This window comes from Diceros bicornis, chromosome 22 (assembly GCF_020826845.1).
Source record: "Diceros bicornis minor isolate mBicDic1 chromosome 22, mDicBic1.mat.cur, whole genome shotgun sequence".
Lineage (NCBI taxonomy): Eukaryota > Metazoa > Chordata > Mammalia > Perissodactyla > Rhinocerotidae > Diceros > Diceros bicornis.
The window spans coordinates 59008162-59028073 of NC_080761.1; the positions used below are offsets into that span (position 1 = coordinate 59008162).

General features: G+C 56.4%; 1 protein-coding gene across 3 annotated transcripts in view; it reads left to right on the top strand.

The window, feature by feature from the left end:
- The window catches only part of BICD2 (BICD cargo adaptor 2), a 55299-nt gene extending 38656 nt beyond the window's left edge, over window positions 1–16643 (top strand). For 2 of the 3 annotated variants that reach the window (XM_058566086.1, XM_058566088.1), the window contains 5 exons: window positions 7012–7164; window positions 8742–9176; window positions 9777–10784; window positions 11002–11153; window positions 12563–16643. In XM_058566086.1, the coding sequence (XP_058422069.1) occupies window positions 7012–7164; window positions 8742–9176; window positions 9777–10784; window positions 11002–11153; window positions 12563–12872 (2058 nt within the window). In that variant the 3' untranslated portion in view covers window positions 12873–16643. The remainder of the gene's footprint in view (window positions 1–7011; window positions 7165–8741; window positions 9177–9776; window positions 10785–11001; window positions 11154–12562) is intronic. The other variant, XM_058566087.1, reaches the window with a different exon arrangement.
- The last annotated feature ends 3269 nt before the right edge of the window (window positions 16644–19912 follow it).

The window sequence follows — 19912 nt, forward strand, 5'->3', positions numbered from 1 at the left end:
GAGGGCCAGTCAGAGCTTGCCTGAGCGCTTGGTGGTTGGGCGTGTGCTGGGCACGTGCCCCACCTGTGGTGAGGGGTGGACGCTCCGTCGTCATGGCAACCACACACGGTGTTTGGGTCCTGCAGCATCAGCGAGGGCGCCCTCACCCCTCACCTGCCGCGTCTTGTCCCAGGGCAGCTTGTGACCAGGGTGCCTCACCTCACTGCCCTCGGGGGGTCCTGCACGCCCTCTGTCAGCCCCGGTGCCTACGACAGGAGCCTGTGCTCAGGACCTGGCGATGGGGCGAGGCAGGACAGGACTCCTGGGGCTCTGGAGGCCCCACGGGCCCCACCAAGGGCACATCCGCCCTGTTCTGAGTTGGGGAGGTCGAGTCTGCCTCAGCCACAGGGAAGCTGCCCAAGTCTGTCTTTTCGCAGCCTGGAGGGCCTTCCGGGTCTGCTGGTCTTGATGCACACAGCTGTGGGGAGCTTGTGGTTTCAGAGCCTCCCGCGGGCTTCCGCCTCGCCAGGTGGCTGTGTCGGGGCATGCGCATGCGTTTGGGCACCTCCTGCACTCCAAGCCATGTGACTTAGGGAGGAGGTGGCCAGACGTCCCTGGCAGAGGGTGAGCAAGCCCCCGCGTGTGCGTTCACGGAGAACGCAGAGGCTCCTGTGGGCAGCAGGAGGCGGTGGGGTAGGGCCTCAGCAGGCAAGCAGGGACTCTCGGCACAGCATGCTGGGAGCAGTGGGAGCCAGTGAGGGGCGGGACAAGACAGACAGAGAGCAAAGCTACTTATGTGAGCATCTCCCAGCTGACTGGAGGTGGGAGGAGTAGTTGGGCAGACTGGCTGGTGAGGGCCGCCTCTGTGACCTGTAGCAGGGCCAGATGCTGTGTCGGTTGGGTGCACACAAAGGTCGCAGCTTCCCCACCAGGTACCCTCACTGCTGTCTTCAGAGCAGAGCGGAGGCCCTGCCAGGTGAGCTGAGGTGTGGCGACCAGGCTGGGTGTTTGCTTCCCAGGCACCCTGCCTGGCCCCTCCATGAGTAGGCAGGGCTGAGTCACTGCCTCCTGTGTCCTCTCAGCGGCCCCACCTCTGCCTGAACCCGTCTGAGCTGTCACAGCCTTCACCACAGCCGGTTGCCGCCTCTCCAGGTGTGGGTCCCTGAGGGGGCGAGGCCACCCCCTGAGGGCAGAGGCACCAAGTGAGGCTGTCTGGGGTCACATCCCCTGCCCTTTGGCAGCTTTCAAGGGTGGGTGACCCCAGCACCCTCCCCACAGGAAGTGGACGCCTGGTGTGTGGTGCTGATACGCTGGGGCCTCATCCGTCCTCTCGTTCTCCCAGGTGGGCGCTGCACTCCCATTCCCTCTGTCCAGGTGCTCTGGACTCTCCCCCTACCTGACCCCAACTTCCATGGGGGCAAGACCAAAGTCTGTGTTCGTTTCCCATGGCTGCCGTAACAAAGTACTGTAACCTGGGGGCTTAAGACAACAGAAATTCATTCTCTCATGGTTCAGGAGGTCAGAAGCCCAAAGTCAAGGTGTCAGGAGGTTGGTTTCTTCTGGAGGCTCTGCGGGGGCGTCCATCCCCTGCCTCTGCCAGCTCCTGGTGGCTGCTGGCCGACCTCGTGTTCCAGATGCATCAGTCCAGTCTCTGCCTCCATCTTCCCAGGGCCTTCTCTCGGGTGTCTGTGTCTCCAGCTCTCCCTCTTCTAAGGACGCCAGTCATTGCATTGAGCCCACCCTAATCCCCCTCAATTGTGTCTGCAAAGGCCCTATTTCCAAATAAGTTCCCCTTCACAGGTTCCCGGGTTAGCAGTTCAGCGTATCTTTTTGGGGAACACAGTTAAACCCATAACAGTCAACCCTCTGGCCCCCAAAAGTCATATCCTTCCCATGTGCAAAGTATATTCACCTCATCCTAACGTCCCCAAAAGTCTTAGCCCATTCCAGCATAGACTGAGTCCCAGATCTCACGTAAATCCTCTGAATCAGGAGGGCTGAGACTCGGGGCTCGTTGTCCTGGGGTAAAATTCCTCCCTGTGCAGACTGTCTGCTTACAGAATACAGTGGTGGGACAGGCAGAAGAGAGACGTTCTCATTCTAGAAGAGAGAGAGGGGAAGGCATAAAGGACCGCGGGCCCAACCGTGCGAAGCCCAGCCGAGGGGGTGCCCCGCTCTCAAGCCCTGAGAACTGTCTTGGGGGCTTCGTGCTCCACCTCCTGGAACCCCGGAAGAGTGGGCCTGTGGCTGGGCTGTGAGCCACACCCTTGGCACTCTCAGGACATGCTTCCTCACCTTTTACAGTAAGGACAAGCTGAGAATTTTCCAGATCTTCAAGTTCTGGTTCTTTTTCGCTTAGCAGTTCTCTACTCAATTTCTCCTCTCACATTTTATTATAAGCAGCAAGGAGAAACCAGGCTGCACCTTCAATGCTCTGCGTGAACATCTCAGCCAGGCGTCCAGCTCAGCCAGGTTTCTGCTGCTTCACGACAAGGCCACCTTTTCTTGGTCCCTCACCCCCCAGGGCCTCAGCGGGAGCACCTTTATCTCACGTCCCCTCCCCGTGTTCTTTCCTGAGACAAGGGCGGCTCTCTCTGCAGCTCTCCTCACTCCCCCGAGCCTCCCCAAAATCACCAGAGACAGTTCTGTCGTGATCCTCAAAACTCTCCCAGCCCCTGGCCCTCCCTGCTCTGCGCCACATCCACGTCCACATTTTCAGGTGTTTGTCACAGTAGCACCTCCTTCCTCGTGCTAATCCGGTGTTTGTTTTCTTGGGCTGCCATAACAAATTGCCACTGACTGCTAGCTTCAAACGACAGAAGTTCCTCCTTTTAGAGTTTACGTCTGCAGCGAAGGTGGTGGCAGGGCAGTCCTCCCTGTGGAGCCTCTCCAGCTGCTGGTGGTAGCAGCCTCGGCGTTTCTTGTCTTGTGGCCGCATCGCCCCAGTCTCTGCCTCCGTCAGCACCTTCTCCCTCTGCGGGCTCTATGGCTCTGGCAGGGCTGGGCTCGGGCTTGGCCTCCTGGCTGGGCGCGTCCTTTCCCCCGAGGGAGAGCACACCAGCTGCCGGCTGCTCCTGTGCGGGCGCTCGCCCTCCCCGCGCCTCGGCCCCGGCTGTGCAGCGATGGGCCTTCTGTGGCACAAGGAGCTGGCTGCTCTGCGGTCCAGACTCCAGCCCTGATTCAGTGCGGCACCCCTCCCCACCTCCTCAGGGCCTTCCTCCGTGGCGTCTGACGCCAGCTGGTGACATGCGTGTTGTCCGTGTGCAACTTTAGGGAGCCTCAGGGAACAAGACAGAGCCCAGAGCAGCGCCCACTAGTGAAGGAGCACGGGGTGCCCTTCGGCGTGGTCAGGCGCTGAGCACAGTGCCCATGCAGAGATGGTACCAGCGGAAGCTTCCTGGAGCAGGCGGACTCCATGCATCGTCCAGGTCCGTTTCTGTGAACATCCAGAGACTGAGAGCAGGTTGGTGGGTGCGGCTTGGTGTGCGGTTTCTTTTTAGGGTGATGAAAACGTGGAACTAGATAATGGTGCACAACTCCAAATAAACTAAAACCACTGAATTGTACACTTTCAGCAAATGGATCCTTTTTTTGTGTGTGTGAGGAAGATCAGCCCTAAGCTAACATGCTAATCCTCCTCTTTTTGCTGAGGAAGACCAGCCCTGAGCTAACATCTATTGCCAGTCCTCCTCCTTTTTTCCCCCAAAGCCCCAGTAGATAGTTGTATGTCATAGCTGCACATCCTTCTAGTTGCTGTATGTGGGACGTGGCCTCAACATGGCTGGAGAAGCGGTGCGTTGGTGTGCGCCCGGGATCCGAACCCGGGCCACCAGTATCGGAGCGTGCACACTTAACCACTAAGCCACGGGGCCGGCCCAGCAAGTGGATCTTACGGTGTGTAGTTACGTCTCAATAAAGAACAAAGACGACCCCCATGCAGGAAAGCTGTGTGTGGGTTCAGCTCAGCAGAGGTTCCTGGGTGCAGCCCGGGCACACCGGGTCAGGGGAGCAGAGGGCTCCACCCTGGGCAGTCAGCCTGGCTTGTGCCCTTGTCTCCCTCTGTCCTCTTTCCGTCCACTTCAGGGCCACTTTCTGAGGAGAGTTGTTGAGTTTTAAATAAAGCCCATTTACAGGGACAGGAATGTAACTTGCTCATGGCCAACCCCGCCCCCTCTGTGTGTCACCTCCTGTGTCCTTCCACGCTCAGTGGGCAGGTGCTCCCAACAGGTGTGTTGGGCTGAGCTGCTGGTGGGGAGCGCCCAGCTTGCCTTCCCACAGTGGTGCAACAAGCACATGGTCATGTTCTTACGTATCAGTCACTGTGTTAGTGAGGGCTCTCCAGAGAGGCAGGCCAGTAGTGTGAGTGTGAGTGATGGAGGGGGTGTGTGTGTGATGAGGGTGTGTGTGAGTCTGTGTGTGTGGAGAGAGAGAAAGAGATTTCTGGTAAGGAATTGGCTCCATGATTATAGGGCCTGGCAGGTCCAAAATCTGCAGGGTGGGCCAGCTGGCTGGAGACCCAGGGAAGAGTCGATATTGCATCTCGAGTCTAAAGGCTGTGTGGAGGCAGAATTCCCTCTTCCTGAGAATTCTAGTCTTTTTTTTAAAGCCTTCAACTGATTGATGGGGCCTACCCATATTGTGGAGAGCAGTCTGCTTTACTCCAAGTCTGCTGATTTAAATGTTAATCTCATCTAAAAAATACCTGCATGATGACATCTAGATTGGTGTTTGACCAAATATCTGGGTGCTGCGGCCTAGCCCAGTTGATACTAAAACTAACCCTCACGATCAGGGGGGCGATAACTGAAGGAGGTAGCAGAGCCGGGTTGTGGGCAGAATGTTGTTGGAGGTTCCGGCTGCCTCTTAGATAAGTGGAAGCGAGTGTTTCCTCACATGGCCTTGTGCCTGTTTCTCGGGAGCCCTGCTTTCTTGGGGGCCTTCCTTTCCTCCAGTTGGTAACTTGGCGTCTGTCTCCTCTGGTGTTGGCTCTCGAGCACCTCCCAGGCCACTCAATGAGGGGCCATGTGAGTCCACGTGCTGGAGGTTCAGGCAGGAAGCGTGTGTCTGGTGTGCTGGCTGTACATGGCGACCGCCCCTTTGCTTTTCTTTTTCCATTTTACCATTCCAGCCTTACTGTTTTGTGTGGATTTGCATGGAATCCTGGACTCGTGTCTGCGTGGATGCGATCCCAAGAAACCCTGGCACCATCGAGGGGCAGCTTGCTGGGAGAGGGCAGAGCGGGCCGTGGGGCCAGCTGGTGACGGCACTTCTAGCTGAGGTTCTGGGTTGGGGGGCGTGGGCCTGGGGGTGCCAGACCTTTGCAGATATGTGTGAGGCCACTTGGAGTGGTGGGAACAGGGGACATGCGGGGAGATGGAATTTGTCTAGGGGCGATTCTGCCTCCAAGGGACGTTGGCCATGTGTGGAGAGTTTCAGTTGTCACAACGGGGGAGGGCTGTGTCAGGTGGACGGGTCAAGGAGCCACTAAATAAATATCCTGCACATACAGGATGGCCCCGGAATGTCGCAAGGATGGAGGCCGAGGGACCCAGGTCCCACACACAGTGTGTGGCAGCAGCAGGTGGAGAATTCCCAACAGTCTTGGTTGCACAGTGCACGCCACATCTACGCCTGCCTCACGCTGTGTGATGTCTGGATCCTCAAGGCAACTCGGAGGCAGGAACTTTTTTTTTTGGTGAGGAAGATTGGCCCAGAGCTAACCTCTGTTGCCAATCGTCCTCTGTTTTTTGCTTGAGGAAGATTGTCGCTGAGCTAACATCTGTGCTGATTTTGTATATGGGATGCCACCACAGCATGGCTTGATGAGCAGTGTGTAGGTCCGCACCCAGGATCTGAACCCACAAAGCCTGGGCCGCCAGAGTGGAGTGCTCAAACTTAACCACTATACGGCTGGGCCGGCCCCAGGAGCTTTTTTTTTTTTTTTTTTTGGTGAGGAAGATCAGCCCTGAGCTAACATCCGATGCCAATCCTCCTTTTGCTGAGGAAGACTGGCCCTGTGCTAACATCCCTGTCCATCTTCCTCTACTTCATATGGGATGCCGCCACAGCATGGCCTGACAAGCAGTGTGTCAGTGCGCACCTGGAATCCGAATGTGCGAACCCTCGGGCTGCTGTGGCAGAGCGCGCGCACTTAACTGCTGCACCACCGGGCCGGCCCCCCCAGGAACTATTTTTTAATGGCTTTATTGAGAGAATTCACATCCTTTACAGCTCACCCACTTAAAGTGTACAATTCAGTGGGTTTTAGTATATTCAGATTTATGCACCATCCCAAATCAATTTTAGAACATGTTCTCACTCCAAAAAAGAAACCTCTTAGCAGTCCCTCTCCATCACCCCCAGCAACTGCTGATCTGCCTTCTGTCTCTGGCTCCGCTTGATCTGGACACTCAGATCAGTGGAATCATACAACACATGGCCTCTTGCATCTGGGTCCTTTTACTCAACGGTGTTTTCAAGGATTGCGCGTGTTACAGCGTGTCAGTACGTCACTCCTCGTCATGGCTGAGTAACACCCGGGTGTGAATGTAGCACGTGTTGTTATCCGTTCAGCAGGTGGTGGACAGTGGGTTGTTTCCACCTTCGGCTTGTGAGTGGTGCTGTCTGAGCATCTGTGTACAGGTTTCTGTGTGGACGTGTATTTTTCTTTCTTGGGGGTGCGCTGAGGAGGTCGGGTGGTCACTGCACTGATCTGTTGGATCAGCTACAGACTGTTTGCACTGCTGCACCACCGCACATCCCACCAGCAGTGTGTCAGGGAGGAACTCCTTCCAGCCCTGTGTTACAGATGAAGAAACCGAGGGTCAGAGCAGGCAGAGACCCCTTGCTGTTCACCCCCACACCGCACTGCCCGGGGCGTTGGCTCCCCTCCGGACAGCTGCGCCGGGCGCCGCAGTGGGCCTGCAGCCATCACGGTGGGCCTGGCCACGCTGAGCCCCCTGTGCCCCAGGGGTGGTGGGGCGAGCTGGGGCAGGCTGCTCACTGCCCGCTCACCCGCCTGCCTCCCGCCAGATCAACCAGAACGTGGAGATGCAGCGTGGCCGGCTGCGGGATGACATCAAGGAGTACAAGTTCCGGGAGGCCCGCCTACTGCAGGACTGCTCCGAGCTGGAGGAGGAGAACATCAGCCTGCAGAAGCAGGTGTCTGTGCTCAGGCAGAACCAGGTGGGTGTCTGGGCCGGGCGGGCAGGTGGGTTGGCTCTGGGCCACAGCCCTCACTCCCCTCACTTTGCCATCTGCATGGTCAGAAGGCGTCCCCGTGCCTCCTCATGCCCCCGAGCCCAGGGCCACACGCTGCTGTGGACCAAGAGAGTGACAGCAGGGCCTGGCCCTTGCAAGACCACAAAAACAAGGCCTGTGGCTGTAGTATTGGCTGACCATTGGCCTGGGCAAGGCGTCCTGGCCAGTAAAAATGGAAAAAAATACAGGAGGTGATAAAAAGGTGACACCAAAAATCCTCAGGGGCTGGGTGTCCAGCTGTGTCCCCTTCAGGTGCCGATGGGAGGCCCGAGACAGCCCCATGCCCTGTGGGGCCCTGGAGCTGTCGGCGTCCATCCCTCCCACTGTTTCAGATGTGCCAGCCCCTTTGTTCCCCATGTGGTCCTGGGCCTTGGGGTGACCCTGTGGGTGACACCAGGTGGGCTGTGAGGAGCAGTATGGTAACGTCCGAGCTATTATCGTCTGCCCCTGAGTAACCCCAGCAACAGTGGGACGGGGGGGGGTCACCTCCACCTTGACGGGACACGTAGCTGCTCCTGGGCACTCCCGCCTTCTCAAGGCCTGCTCTTGCCACCTTTCTCTCCAAGAGCCACAGGTCTGCAGAGTGGGGACGGGGGACCTTTCTCCCAGGAACCCAGACCTCAGGGACCTGGGTGCTGAAATCTTGCGTGAGGAAGCGTGGGCCCACGTGTTTTGCCAACAACAGAGTCTGTGTGTTTGCAGAGACAACAGGGAGTGGGTCTCCTGGAACGCAGGCCTGCTGTGGTGCTGTGCTGTCAGCGGTCACACACAGTGTCCTGAGGAGCGGGAGACCCAGCCCTGGGTAGCATGTGGTGGAGTCTGGCCCCCTCCCTGGGCTGCAACCCACAGAGATCCGCTCGGTCCTGCCTCTGAGTTGTTTGTTCCTTATTTCTTGCACAGATATTACAGAATAATGGAAGCGTTTTTAAAAATTGCCTGTAGACGCTGAGCCCCAACATCAAGCATCGGTTTCTGTCTGTTCCACCTCGTACGCCTGTACATATGGTTTTCGTTGGTGCAGCTCGTGCCCTTCCCACTTGGCCAGGGCTCCCCGGGCCTGGGTGCCTTGAGCCGCTGCTGCATATCCCTCTCAGTGGAGTCTAGTCCCTCGTGCTGAGATGTGAGCAGGCATAACAGTCGTAGCACACATCTAGATATGTATTTTGTGTATCTTAAAATATCTAATCAACTTAATGTTAATTAAGTAGTCTTGTAGAATTTAAAATCAGTATACACTTGGTAACATTTTAAGTAACCTAACAGATCTGCAGTGTGGATGTCTTTGTTCTGATTTCCACAGCGTCGCCGGCCCTGAGCAGATCTCACACTTCTGCGCTGCTCACACCACGTGCACACGTGTCTCAGACGTGGGCTGAGCGTTTCCTGTGTGCACCACGTGTGCGGAGCCTCCTAGCATCCACACGCTCCTGGCTGTGGAGTCTGTGCGCTGGGCTTCCTCCCAGTGGTGCGGGCATGGACGAGTGTTGACCTCTCTTTCTCAGGTGGAGTTTGAGGGCCTCAAGCATGAGATCAAGCGTCTGGAGGAGGAGACCGAGTACCTTAACAGCCAGCTGGAGGACGCCATCCGGCTCAAGGAGATCTCGGAGCGGCAGCTGGAGGAGGCGCTGGAGACGCTGAAGACGGAGCGTGAGCAGAAGAACAGCCTGCGCAAGGAGCTGTCGCACTACATGAGCATCAACGACTCGCTGTACACCAGCCACCTGCACGTCTCCCTGGATGGCCTCAAGCTCAGCGACGACGCCGAGGCCCTGGCCAATGGTTTCGAGCACGGCACGCTGGCAAAGCTGCCGCTGGACAACAAGACCTCCACGCCCACCAAAGACGGCCTCACCCCGCCGTCCTCCAGCCTCGTGTCTGACCTCCTCAGCGAGCTCAACATCTCCGAGATCCAGAAGCTAACGCAGCAGCTGTTGCAGGTGAGCGGGTGGGTGGCATGGGGATCCCGCCCCAGCCAGGTCTCCTCACAGCTCCGGGCCTCCACTCCCGTCCCTTCATGGTGTTGTCCAGACCTGCTGGCCACAGGACGGTGCTTGTCTGACACTTTGTTGATGTTACACACCTCTTTGTACCTACATTTATTTTAAATTCCACGTTGTTACCGTAAGTGGACCTGCAGTGTTGCAGGTGGAAGGTGCCCAGAGAAGTAGATTCCTGGTTACGAGATTGAAGTTTTGGCACCACCGGAGGTTCTCATGTCCCTCTGCGGTGCCCACGTGCAGTCTCCTATGCCGTGTCCTATGGATGCGGCACGTCAGGGTTTCCTGCCCTCGGTTGAATGGAATCCCAGGGTCTGCACTGCGGCCCCTCAGTTCGCTGTGCATCCTAAAGAGGGCCCGCCGAGCCCCCCAAGCCTCTGGGCAGGAGAAGGACTCATCATGGCCCCACACGTGACACCCCCGCCTGGACGTGTCACAGGCCAGCAGGGTAACAGCCATGGCACGGGCAGGGTCACTGCTGGGTCTGTCCGGGCGTGGGCCCCTGCACGCTGTTGAGGGGCCCTTCCTGTGCCTTTGCAGATGGAGCGGGAGAAGGTGGGCCTGCTGGCGACGCTGCAGGACACGCAGAAGCAGCTGGAGCAGGCGCGGGGGGCCCTGTCGGAACAGCACGAGGAGGTGAGCCGCCTCACGGAGAACCTGAGCGCTCTGCGGCGCCTGCAGGCCGGCAAGGAGCGGCGGGCGGCCCTGGACAGTGAGAAGGAGCACGACAGCCGAGAGGACGGCGACTACTATGAGGTGGACATCAACGGGCCCGAGATTTTGGCCTGCAAGTACCGCGGGGCCTTGGCGGAGGCCAGCGAGCTCCGGGAGCAGCTGAAGGCCCTGCGCAGCGCGCAAGAGGCCAGCGAGGCCCAGCATGCCGAGGAGAAGGGCCGGCACGAGGCTGAGAGCCAGGCACTCAGTGAGAAAGTCTCCCTGCTGGAGAAGGCCAGCCGCCAGGACCGCGAGCTGCTGGCCCGGCTGCAGACAGAGCTGAAGAAGGTGAGCGACGTTGCAGGCGAGACACAGGGCAGCCTGAGCGCGGCCCAGGACGAGCTGGTGGCCTTCAGCGAGGAGCTGGCCAGCCTCTACCACCACGTCTGCATGTGCAACAACGAGACGCCCACCCGCGTCGTGCTGGACTACTACCGCGAGGGCCCAGCCGGCCCTGGCCGCTGTAGCCCTGAGGCCCGCGGGCGCCGCTCACCTGTCCTACCCAAGGGGCCGCCAACCACAGAGAGCGGGGCTGGGGACAGCAGCCCCTCACCCGGGTCCTCGCTGCCTTCGCCCCTGAGCGACCCGCGCAGGGAGCCCATGAATATCTACAACCTGATCGCCATCATCCGCGACCAGATCCGGCACCTGCAGGCGGCCGTGGACCGCACCACGGAGCTGTCGCGGCAGCGCCTGGCCTCGCAGGAGCTGGGCCCCGCCGCGGACAAGGACCGGGAGGCGCTGATGGGGGAGATCCTCAAGCTCAAGTCGCTGCTCAGCACCAAGCGGGAGCAGATCACCACGCTGCGCACCGTGCTCAAGGCCAACAAGCAGGTGCGCGCGGCGCGCGGGCCGGCAGGGCGGTCGGGCGGCGGGGCTCCTCACGCTCCCCAGCCCCCCGGCCCTGCTGTGCTTCCTGCTGAAGGAAAGACGCGGGAGCCCCCTCGCCTCAGGGCTGCGGGGGGCAGGGGCGTCGAGGGCCGGGCCCTCGCTGAGGCAGGCGCACGCTCTCCGCGCCCCTCACCGCCCCCTGCATGTCTCTGACCCCCAGACGGCCGAGGTGGCCCTGGCCAACCTGAAGAGCAAGTACGAGAACGAGAAGGCCATGGTGACCGAGACCATGATGAAGCTGCGCAACGAGCTCAAGGCTCTCAAGGAGGACGCGGCCACCTTCTCCTCGCTGCGCGCCATGTTTGCCACCAGGTACCGCTGTGCTCCTGTCGCGGCTGGTGGCCCCGGAGCCTGCCCTGCTGTGGGTGACACCCCAGAGGGCCCGGCTCTGTCTGAGTTTACACGTGGGGTGGAGGGGCTGGAGGCAGAGCTGAGGGTGGGTCCCTGGTGGCCGGGCTGCAGGCGTGAACCTCGAGGAGGGAGCGCGCGGGTCGGCAAGTCACATGACCTGTGTCTGGGGCCAGTAACCCACAGACCAGGAGTTTGCCCGCAGAACTTGGCGGGAAGTTTGCAGATTCAGAAGGAAGGTTCCTCTCCTGGCGGTGGTGGGGTCACAGTGCACACCATCTGACCCTGCAAGTTGGGGATAGGGAGGCAGCGGCCTTCTTTCCAGTCCTGAAGGTCAGTCGGATGCAGGCGTATGGCCGGGAAGCCTCCCTGGAAAGTGCATAGCTGGAGGCTGCGTTGGGGCCTGGGTCTGGGTCTTTCCGCCATCCAGAGGGTCATGGCGCCCTCTGCTGGCTGGGTCGGACAGGCGTGGGGGAGCAGGCCCTGGATGGTCCAGGCCTGTGCTCCTGGAGGGTAGGAGGCTGAGGCTCTGGGTTAAATGGGGTTGGAACCGAGCTCAGGGCCTGCTCCTTGCGCTGGGGTGCTGGGCGCTCCGCTCTTCTCAGCGACATTGGAGGAGAGGGGCAAGGAAAGAAAGTTCCAGGCTTCTCCGGAAGCTTCCTTTCCTCCAGGGCAAAGTGCTGGGGAAAGGTCTCAGTCAGTCTCTCAGCACGTGGTATGTTGATCCTTGCTTTCTCAGCTTGTTTCATAAAAGACCTGATTTCTCAAACGGAGCTGAGATCGCAGACCTGCTCGTCTCTGGACAAGGGTTAAAACTTGCTGTCGGCCCTCAGCCCCTGGAGACAGAGGGCTGCGGCGGGTGGGGGTGCGGATGGGCATTTCTCTCTCCCAGCCCCAGACCTGGGTGGGGGGCACGTGTCACAGTGAAGTAGATGCCAAAATGGGGCTGTTTACAGCATCCACAAGTGCTGTTCCCAGGGTCTGGCTGCCACCATCACAGACTTACTAAGCACCTACCTGGCGCACCCAGTGATCTGGGAACAACCGAGTCCTGCCCTCGGGTTGACCCTGTACCCTGGGAGCCAGGATGTCACACCTCCAGCCGGCTGTCCTGGGCCACCTGGAGGCCTTGAGGGGTAGCCATCAACTCTTTCAGTGAAAACTGGCTTTGGAGAGCCCCTCCCAGAGAAGGCTGAACCACCGAGGGACACGGCTGCTTTGCTTCCAGCCCAGTGAGCAGGGTGACCTGATTGGGGTCCCCTCACCTTCTGCCCAGGTGTCCCCTGCCTGGGCCCTTGGTGTGGGGCCTTGGTCACACACACTGCCCGCTCTCCCGGGTCCTTCAGCTGTGCTCTCGTCTCCCGTCCCCACAGGTGTGACGAGTACATCACGCAGCTGGATGAGATGCAGCGGCAGCTGGCAGCCGCCGAGGACGAGAAGAAGACGCTCAACTCACTGCTGCGCATGGCGATCCAGCAGAAGCTGGCGCTGACCCAGCGGCTGGAGTTGCTCGAGCTGGACCACGAGCAGACCCGGCGGGGCCGCACCAAGGCCACCCCCAAGGCCAAGCCCAGCACCCCGAGCGTAAGTCATACCTGTGCCTGTGCCAGCGACAGGGCCGAGGGCGCAGGGCTGGCTGCCCAGGTGCTCTGCAGCGAGAAGTATAACATTTACTGCGATTAGGGCCGCAGGGCCGCACGCTGCAGCTAACCCGCAGCACGTCACCCGCCCGCTTCACCTCGACTAACCAGCCGCAGCAGGGCCGCGGTGCTAGGCTGCTCTTAACGTGACTAATGCACGGAGGGCAGGATCTGGCCGAGGCGGCGTGCGCTCCACCTGGACACTGCGAGCTTTGTGTCTGCTTCCCACCCCTCGGGACCACCCTTCACAGCAGCTCTTCTCTTGGCGGGGGTCAGGGTGGGGTCTGAACTGCTGTTCTTGCGAAAACATGGCTCCCTGGGGTCTGGGTGTCGTCAGCTCCCACAGGGAGGGGCAGAACCTGATTTGAAACTTGCATGTTCCCTGCACGTGTCTGATGTAGTCGGGCTGCCCCAGCACCAGAGAGAGCGTTCGAGGTTCTGGCCTGAGTCCCAGGCGCAACCTCAGAGGACGCTCTGCGCCTGGCACCGTTTACGGAGAGAATTACTTTGTGGTTTGTGCAGCATCTCACTGCAAATCGTATTCGGGACACAAATACAGAATTCCTTGCCCCAAACCCAGAGAAAGAGCAGCCCTGAGCCTTGCGGTCTCCAGCCCGGGCGCACCCTGAGACCAGAGCTGAGCAGCCTCAGCTTTGTTTTCTGAGACCTGCACACTGCTCTGGTGGCCTGCACAGTGACAGATCGGCAGGCCCAAGGCCTGGGGTGTTTCCAGTGAGGAAGACAAGTGCCTGGCCGGACCCCTGTCCTCGCAGGAAGCATGTCCTTTTGTGCTTAGGGTGTCCCCAGCTTGTGGGGGGGGTTTCTCCACCCTCTGCTCATTATCAGGCCCTCCTCCAGGGGGCTTCAGACCCCAAGAAATGGGGCTCTAGAAATCCCCAGCCTGAGCCTCCATCGCTCCAGACTCCCACAGCTGTAGCTGAGCCCAGCGCGGTGTGGGAAAGGAGCCTTGCGTGGGCCCAGGGCTGTTTCCAGGAGTCACCGTAGGAGGAATGTGGTTCTCCTCGGTGTGGTGCCAGGGGTGGTGCAGGCGGAAAGGCAGCCTGGGCCTCTCCTGTCCCCAGAGGCTGCACCCCACCCTGTGCTTGGCCTCAGGCCATCCGAGGTCACGCGTTTGGAAGCAGGACTTCTCTTGGTATTTCCCTCCCTGTCACCCCTTGGGTGCCGCCAGGCGTGAGGCTACGGTCCTCTCCCTGAAGGGCTCCTTGCTTCGTCTCTCCGTGGCCCGGGGGGGGGTCTGCGTTGCTCCCTCACACAGCTGTCTGTCCCTGCTCCACTCTTCCTCTTGGTTCCTGAGTGTGTCTCAGTCCCACGAGACTCCAGGCGCCATACAGACGGCCTTGGGTTTGGCACACCGCTGGCATGGAGAGATGTGGGACGGGCCGCGCCTGTCCCTGGCTCCGGGCGGCTTTGCTGATGGGACGTCGGGTCTTGGATGGACTCCCCTCCCACTGGAGAAGGGGTCAGGCCATCCCTCTCTGCAGGCAGGACTTCTGGGGGCACGGCAGCCTGCTGGCACCGCGCGCTGCTTCTGCCCTCCTCACCGAGCCCAGCACGCAGCTTCTCCCTGAACTCGTAAGGGGTCTTCACGAGGCATTCAGGGCTGGTGGCCCCTAACACACGCAGGTCGTCTCTGCTGCTGACTAACGCGCCCCCGCCCTCACAGCTCAGCGAGAGCTTTAGTGTCTGACGGGGGACCCTGCTAACTGTCTTTTTTTCTCCCGTTTTCAGCTGTAGAGTAGCTGCCGGGAGGACTCAGCTGCCGGCCTGGTCACAGTGCAGCTCCCCCCCCCTCCCATGGGCCCACGCAGAGGAAGGAAGGGCAGCCTAAAAGTCCACTTAGAAACATTTTTGGATGTGCCACTGCAGTTCTTTTCAAAATAGCACTCCCCAAGTTTATAATGGCAGAGGAAAAAAGCTTTAATGTTGAGAAAGCCGCCAGCTGCTGCTTGGAAAGGCGTTTGTACAAGCGCCGAAGAAGTTACTTGGACAGCGACCGCCAGGCTCGCTTAGGAACCCGCTAGAAACACTCACCACTGGGGTCTCCCTATTACAGATACTCGTTTTTTATCTGATCAACCTGTGCACTTTTGATGTTTTGATATTATATTTGCTTCCTTAATCCCTCGCAGAGAGATGGTCTCAGATGCCGTGGTCTGTCTCGTGGTTCCGTAGCCCTCTGTCTTAGCTCCCAGCGTGTTGATTCACATCAGCACCTGGCACAGATGTGTCACTCTAGGCTGTTTAGATGAAGTCTTCGACCTGGCAAGGAGCTCGGCTAAACTGTGGTTCTGCAGCCTTTTAGATAATACGGCATTGTGGTTCATGTTTGAAATTACAGATTTTAAATGCCATGTTCATTAAGAAATCCAGGGTATTCGAATTCTGGGGCTTTTCATATTGTATTATTATTATTCTTAGGAATAGTTCAATGTAACAAGAAGAAAACTTGACCTTTGCTCTGGTTAAACAGTAACGGGCACTTGAAAACAAAGATAAATTATTGAAATGAGTAGTATTACCTACAGATGCCAGAGTTTTCTGGGTTTTAGGACATTGTGAAGCATGACCGATTAACAGAATTTTATACAACTGTACCAGTGAAATTCCAAATTGGAATTGTTTTGTTACTCTGGTTGTTGTGCCAAATTGTGGTACACTTAGAAAATTCTACAGTCATTGATTTTTAGGGTGTTCTATTTCAACGCCTTTTTGTTAGTAATCATTGCCAGTAGTGCCTTCATCAGGGAAGTGTCCCAGCGTAGTTCGTTCTCGAAGACAGAGAGTGAAGAGCTAGTTGGGAATGTTGAAGGCTGGTGTGGATCAGTTGGTGTGAATGAGCACACACCTTCACACCTGTACCTGGGCGTCTTCACGGGGGAAGAAAAGAGCAATTGTGCAAAATTCTGTTAGTCAGTGATTCTTCACTGTGCAGCTTCAGGGGCTGAGACGATGAGCGTGAACACAACCCTTGAATGTGCTCTGGGAACCAGACGGACTTGATGGGACAAGCTAAGCAAGCTGTGTGAACAGCACGCCACGTGTGTGAAGAGCAGGGCGGCAGGGAGCCGCTGTCCGCCTCATGCGCTGGGGTGAGGGCTAGCCATAGTATTCTTTGCAAATGTGAGAAAGAGACGTTATGTATTCTCTTGCTTGGTATAACTAATCACTGTTCATTTCAGGAAACGGGATTCGCTAAAGCTCCTTAGCAAACCAGGTGTGCATCCTGTCCCATTTGCTGAGTGAGGCTGTGCGAATGGTCAAATTGGTACTCGCAGAGGAAGAAGAAAAAGTGTGTGTCCTCCTCCAAAATAAAGGTCAAATTATAATAATATAAGTAGCAAGAACAAAAGAATTCTGTTTCCTGGAATAAGCGCTTCTTATTCCTAGTTGTAGGGACCCCTATTTTTATCTTCTGTTACAGTGTTGATTTATAAGAAATAATGTTACAGTTACAATAACTTCATCTGTATGGGGTATTTATTTGCAATGATGTCTGAGTACTGTATTTTTTTCTGTGCATTACCTTAGTGTCAGAATGTTGTCTTTATTTTAAGATCATATGCATGTTCTCCTGCCAAGGAACCTCTACACAGACCCAAACAAACAAACAAAAATGCCTTCAGATTTTGAGAAAATGAGGCAGAGAATGGAAAAGAATAGGAAGGAGAAATCAGTTGTCATTTGGAACACAGACATGGCGCCAATGGCTTCAAAGCCAGTGCACGTAGGAACGGTGGGCCTGGGTCCAGGGTCATGTTGGTAGGACCAATAAATAAAAAGTAATAAAGAGAAAGCACATGGCTTGTTCTCTGTGGCTGCTCTGGGCTCCCAGCTACAAACGACTGTGGGTCCAGCAGTGCACCATCATTCCACCGCCTAAAACAACAACAAAAGCAGCCTGTCAGTAACCCGGGTGGTGGGAGCTGGAAGCAACCTGGGGCCCATCTTGGGGGTGGGCAGGAGGGGGGGCGTGAGGTGCCTCCCTCGATGGGCGTCAGGTATTGTGAGCGTGGCGGTGAGAGTGTGTTGCCTCGCACTGTCCTGCCCAGGAAGCAGAGACTTGGGTCACATGGGGTCACTTCCTGTCCAGACTCCTGCTCTCTGAACTCAGGAGTGAAGGTGCAGCAACAGGCGTTACCTGTTTGCCAACACAAAACCACGTTCATCTGCAGGAATGTGTGCAGGGCACGCCGCACTCGTCCAGTGAGTGCCTGGGGTGTGAGCATAGGGGACGCGTACTTGCTGAGGGGACAGAGGTCCCGGGGACAGTCTGCCACCTCCCCTCCAGCCTCAGTCAGGCCTGAGTGACTTTGCCCAGACCTCAGGGCTTCCTTCGGGGAGGCTTTCTTTGGCCAGGGTCTTGCTGCCCTGGCATCTCCCCAGGACCTCTCCCTTCACCCAGGGTCTCCCCCAGCCTCGTGGTCACTGCGGGGCCCCTCCCCCTGACGGTCTCCCTCCCTGAGGTTGTGGACCCGTGTTCAGTGTGAAACTTTGTTTCAAAAGAGATGTGTTTTTCTACCTCAGTAGCTAGAAGGAATCTTTCTTCCCTGCTGGCCCATGTTGCCCCAACAGGCCCTTGGAAGAGGTTGAGAGGAGAGCCCATGCAGATCTGGAGGAGACCACCAGGAGGACGGGGTGTTGGCATTGTGGCCCCACCTCAGTCCCTACTATTGAGGTGTTTGATTTGCACAAGCACAAATGTGAGGCCTCCCCTCCTCCCCTGTGAGCTCAGGGTTCTTCACCTCAGGGTAGAGAGGCAGCCTCCCAAGTGGTGGATCCCAGGAGCCTGTCGGGGGGGCAGTCGGCTGGAAGGCCTCCCACTCAGCCTTCCCTTCCAAGAGGGAAGTCCCCATTCCCAGCACCACCTCCGTCCCCTGCAGCAGTTTCCACCAGCACCCAGCAGGACCCAGAGCTGGGAACCACAGCGCCAGCCTGGAGACAGACCTTCAGCTGAATCGCCCCCTTCCGGTTGCCGACTTATCCTGTCAGAGCCTGTTTCCTCTCTGTAGTTTGAGGGCAGTAGTGCTTTGCTCAGAGGTTGTTGTGAAGCTCCAAGCCCTAGGTATGTGTCATGTAGCAGGTTCTCAACAGATGACCGTTGCTAATACGGTCCTTGCTGCCATTGTCATCATCAGCAAGGTGTCGGATGCCAGGCCATGGAGCTGGGCCTTTGTCCTGTGGGGAGTGAGATTTTAAGTCAACTTACTACCAAAGCATAATTTGTATTCCGGAAAGTGCACACATCCTGATATACTGTCCAGATTTGCACACAGTGAACACAGCTGTGTAACCAGCAGCCACAAAGTTTTCTGGGCCCCCCAAGAGTGCTTTTTGGGGCACACATTAATGGGATGCCTTTGCCAGCCCTGGCTAGGCACCGGGCTGCCTTCTGCCCCTGGGAGCCTCTTGGAAGATCAGACGTGTCTATATTCTGACATTACCTGGTGTGGGATTTCGGCAGGGATGGGCTAACATCAGCTTTGCCTCTGTGTGTGCTCACCTTTCAGCTGTGTCCAGACAGTGGAGTGGGAAGGGCTTTGTGTTACCACTTTGTTACATTTCTTGTGGGCAAGCACACTGGCTTTTGTGAGTTCACCTCTTTCATCCATGAACCTGCCTGTGTAAGCCCGGATCCCTGGGTTGAAGCGCCCACCCCCACCCCCCACCACACACACAGAGCACTTCCTCCTAAGCAGGAAATGGCAGTACCTCACCCACAGAAAAGCCCTCTCTGCATGGGCCTCCTAGGAGGAGAGAACAGTAAGAATCGATGATCACACACACACACACACACACACACACACACACACACACACACACACCCCAGGATCCCTTTGTTCATCTCACTCAAGGAATTAAGATTTTCATTTATCCTAAAGTGTGGGGGAAGGATAGTGCACATGTGTAAGAGTGCAAACAAGTGTCCACTGGCTGCATTGTTCCCAACTGAGCACACTGTGCAGCCACCATCCAGAGAAGAAGTAAACGAGCAGCCCCCCAAAGTGGGGCTGCACACCCCCTGATCTGCACACCCACTCCTCCCTGCAGGGGTACCTCCTCAGTCAGTGCAGGTCACTTGTGCCTGTCTCTGTACTTTATATATGTGGAAGCATACTATAGAGACTCAGAGCTTTGACAGATTTACTTACCAAACTGCACTGATTTCTCATGCCAGGATTGAACTGTGCGTTTACAGGTGACTCGTTTTAGATGCAAAGATACAAATCAGTTGAATGTAAGAGAATGGAAAAAGATACTCCGTACAAACAGTAGCCAAAAGAGAACAGGAGTGGCTATATTAACATCAGACAAAATAGACTTTAAGACAAAAATTGTTACAAGAGACAAAGAAGGACATTATATAATGATGAAAGTCAATTTACCAAGAAGATATAACAATTATAAACATATGCATCAAACAACAGAGCTCAAAAATACACTTTGCAAAAACTGCCAGAATTGAAGGGAGAAATAGTTCAACAATAGAGACTTCAGTTCTCCACTTTGGATAATAGAACGAGACAGAATATCAAAAGAGAAGTAGAATATTTGAACAGGACTGTGAGCCAGCTAGACCTAGTACATCTATGAAACACTCCAGCCAACAACAGCAGAAGACATGTTCTTACTAAGTGCATATGGAACATTGTCCAGGATAGACCATATGTTAAACCACAAAACAAGTCTCAATAAATTAAAGCAGATTGACGTTATACAAACTATATTGCCCAATGACAATGGAATAAAATTAGAAATAATAAGGAAATGTGGGAAATTCACAAATATGTGTAAATGAAACAACACACTTAATAATCAATGGGTCAAAGAAGATATCAAGAGGAAAAACCTCAAATCAATAACCTAACTTCCCACCTTAAGAAACTAGAAAAAGAAGAACAAGCTAAGTTCAAAGCAAGCAAAGGAAAAGAAATAGTAACGATTAATTAAATAAAGATTAATGAAATAGGGAATAGGGATAAAATAGAGAAATTTTTTAAAAAGTTGTTTCTGTGAAAAGATCAGCAAAAATGACAGACCTTTAGACCAAGAAGAAAGAGAAGA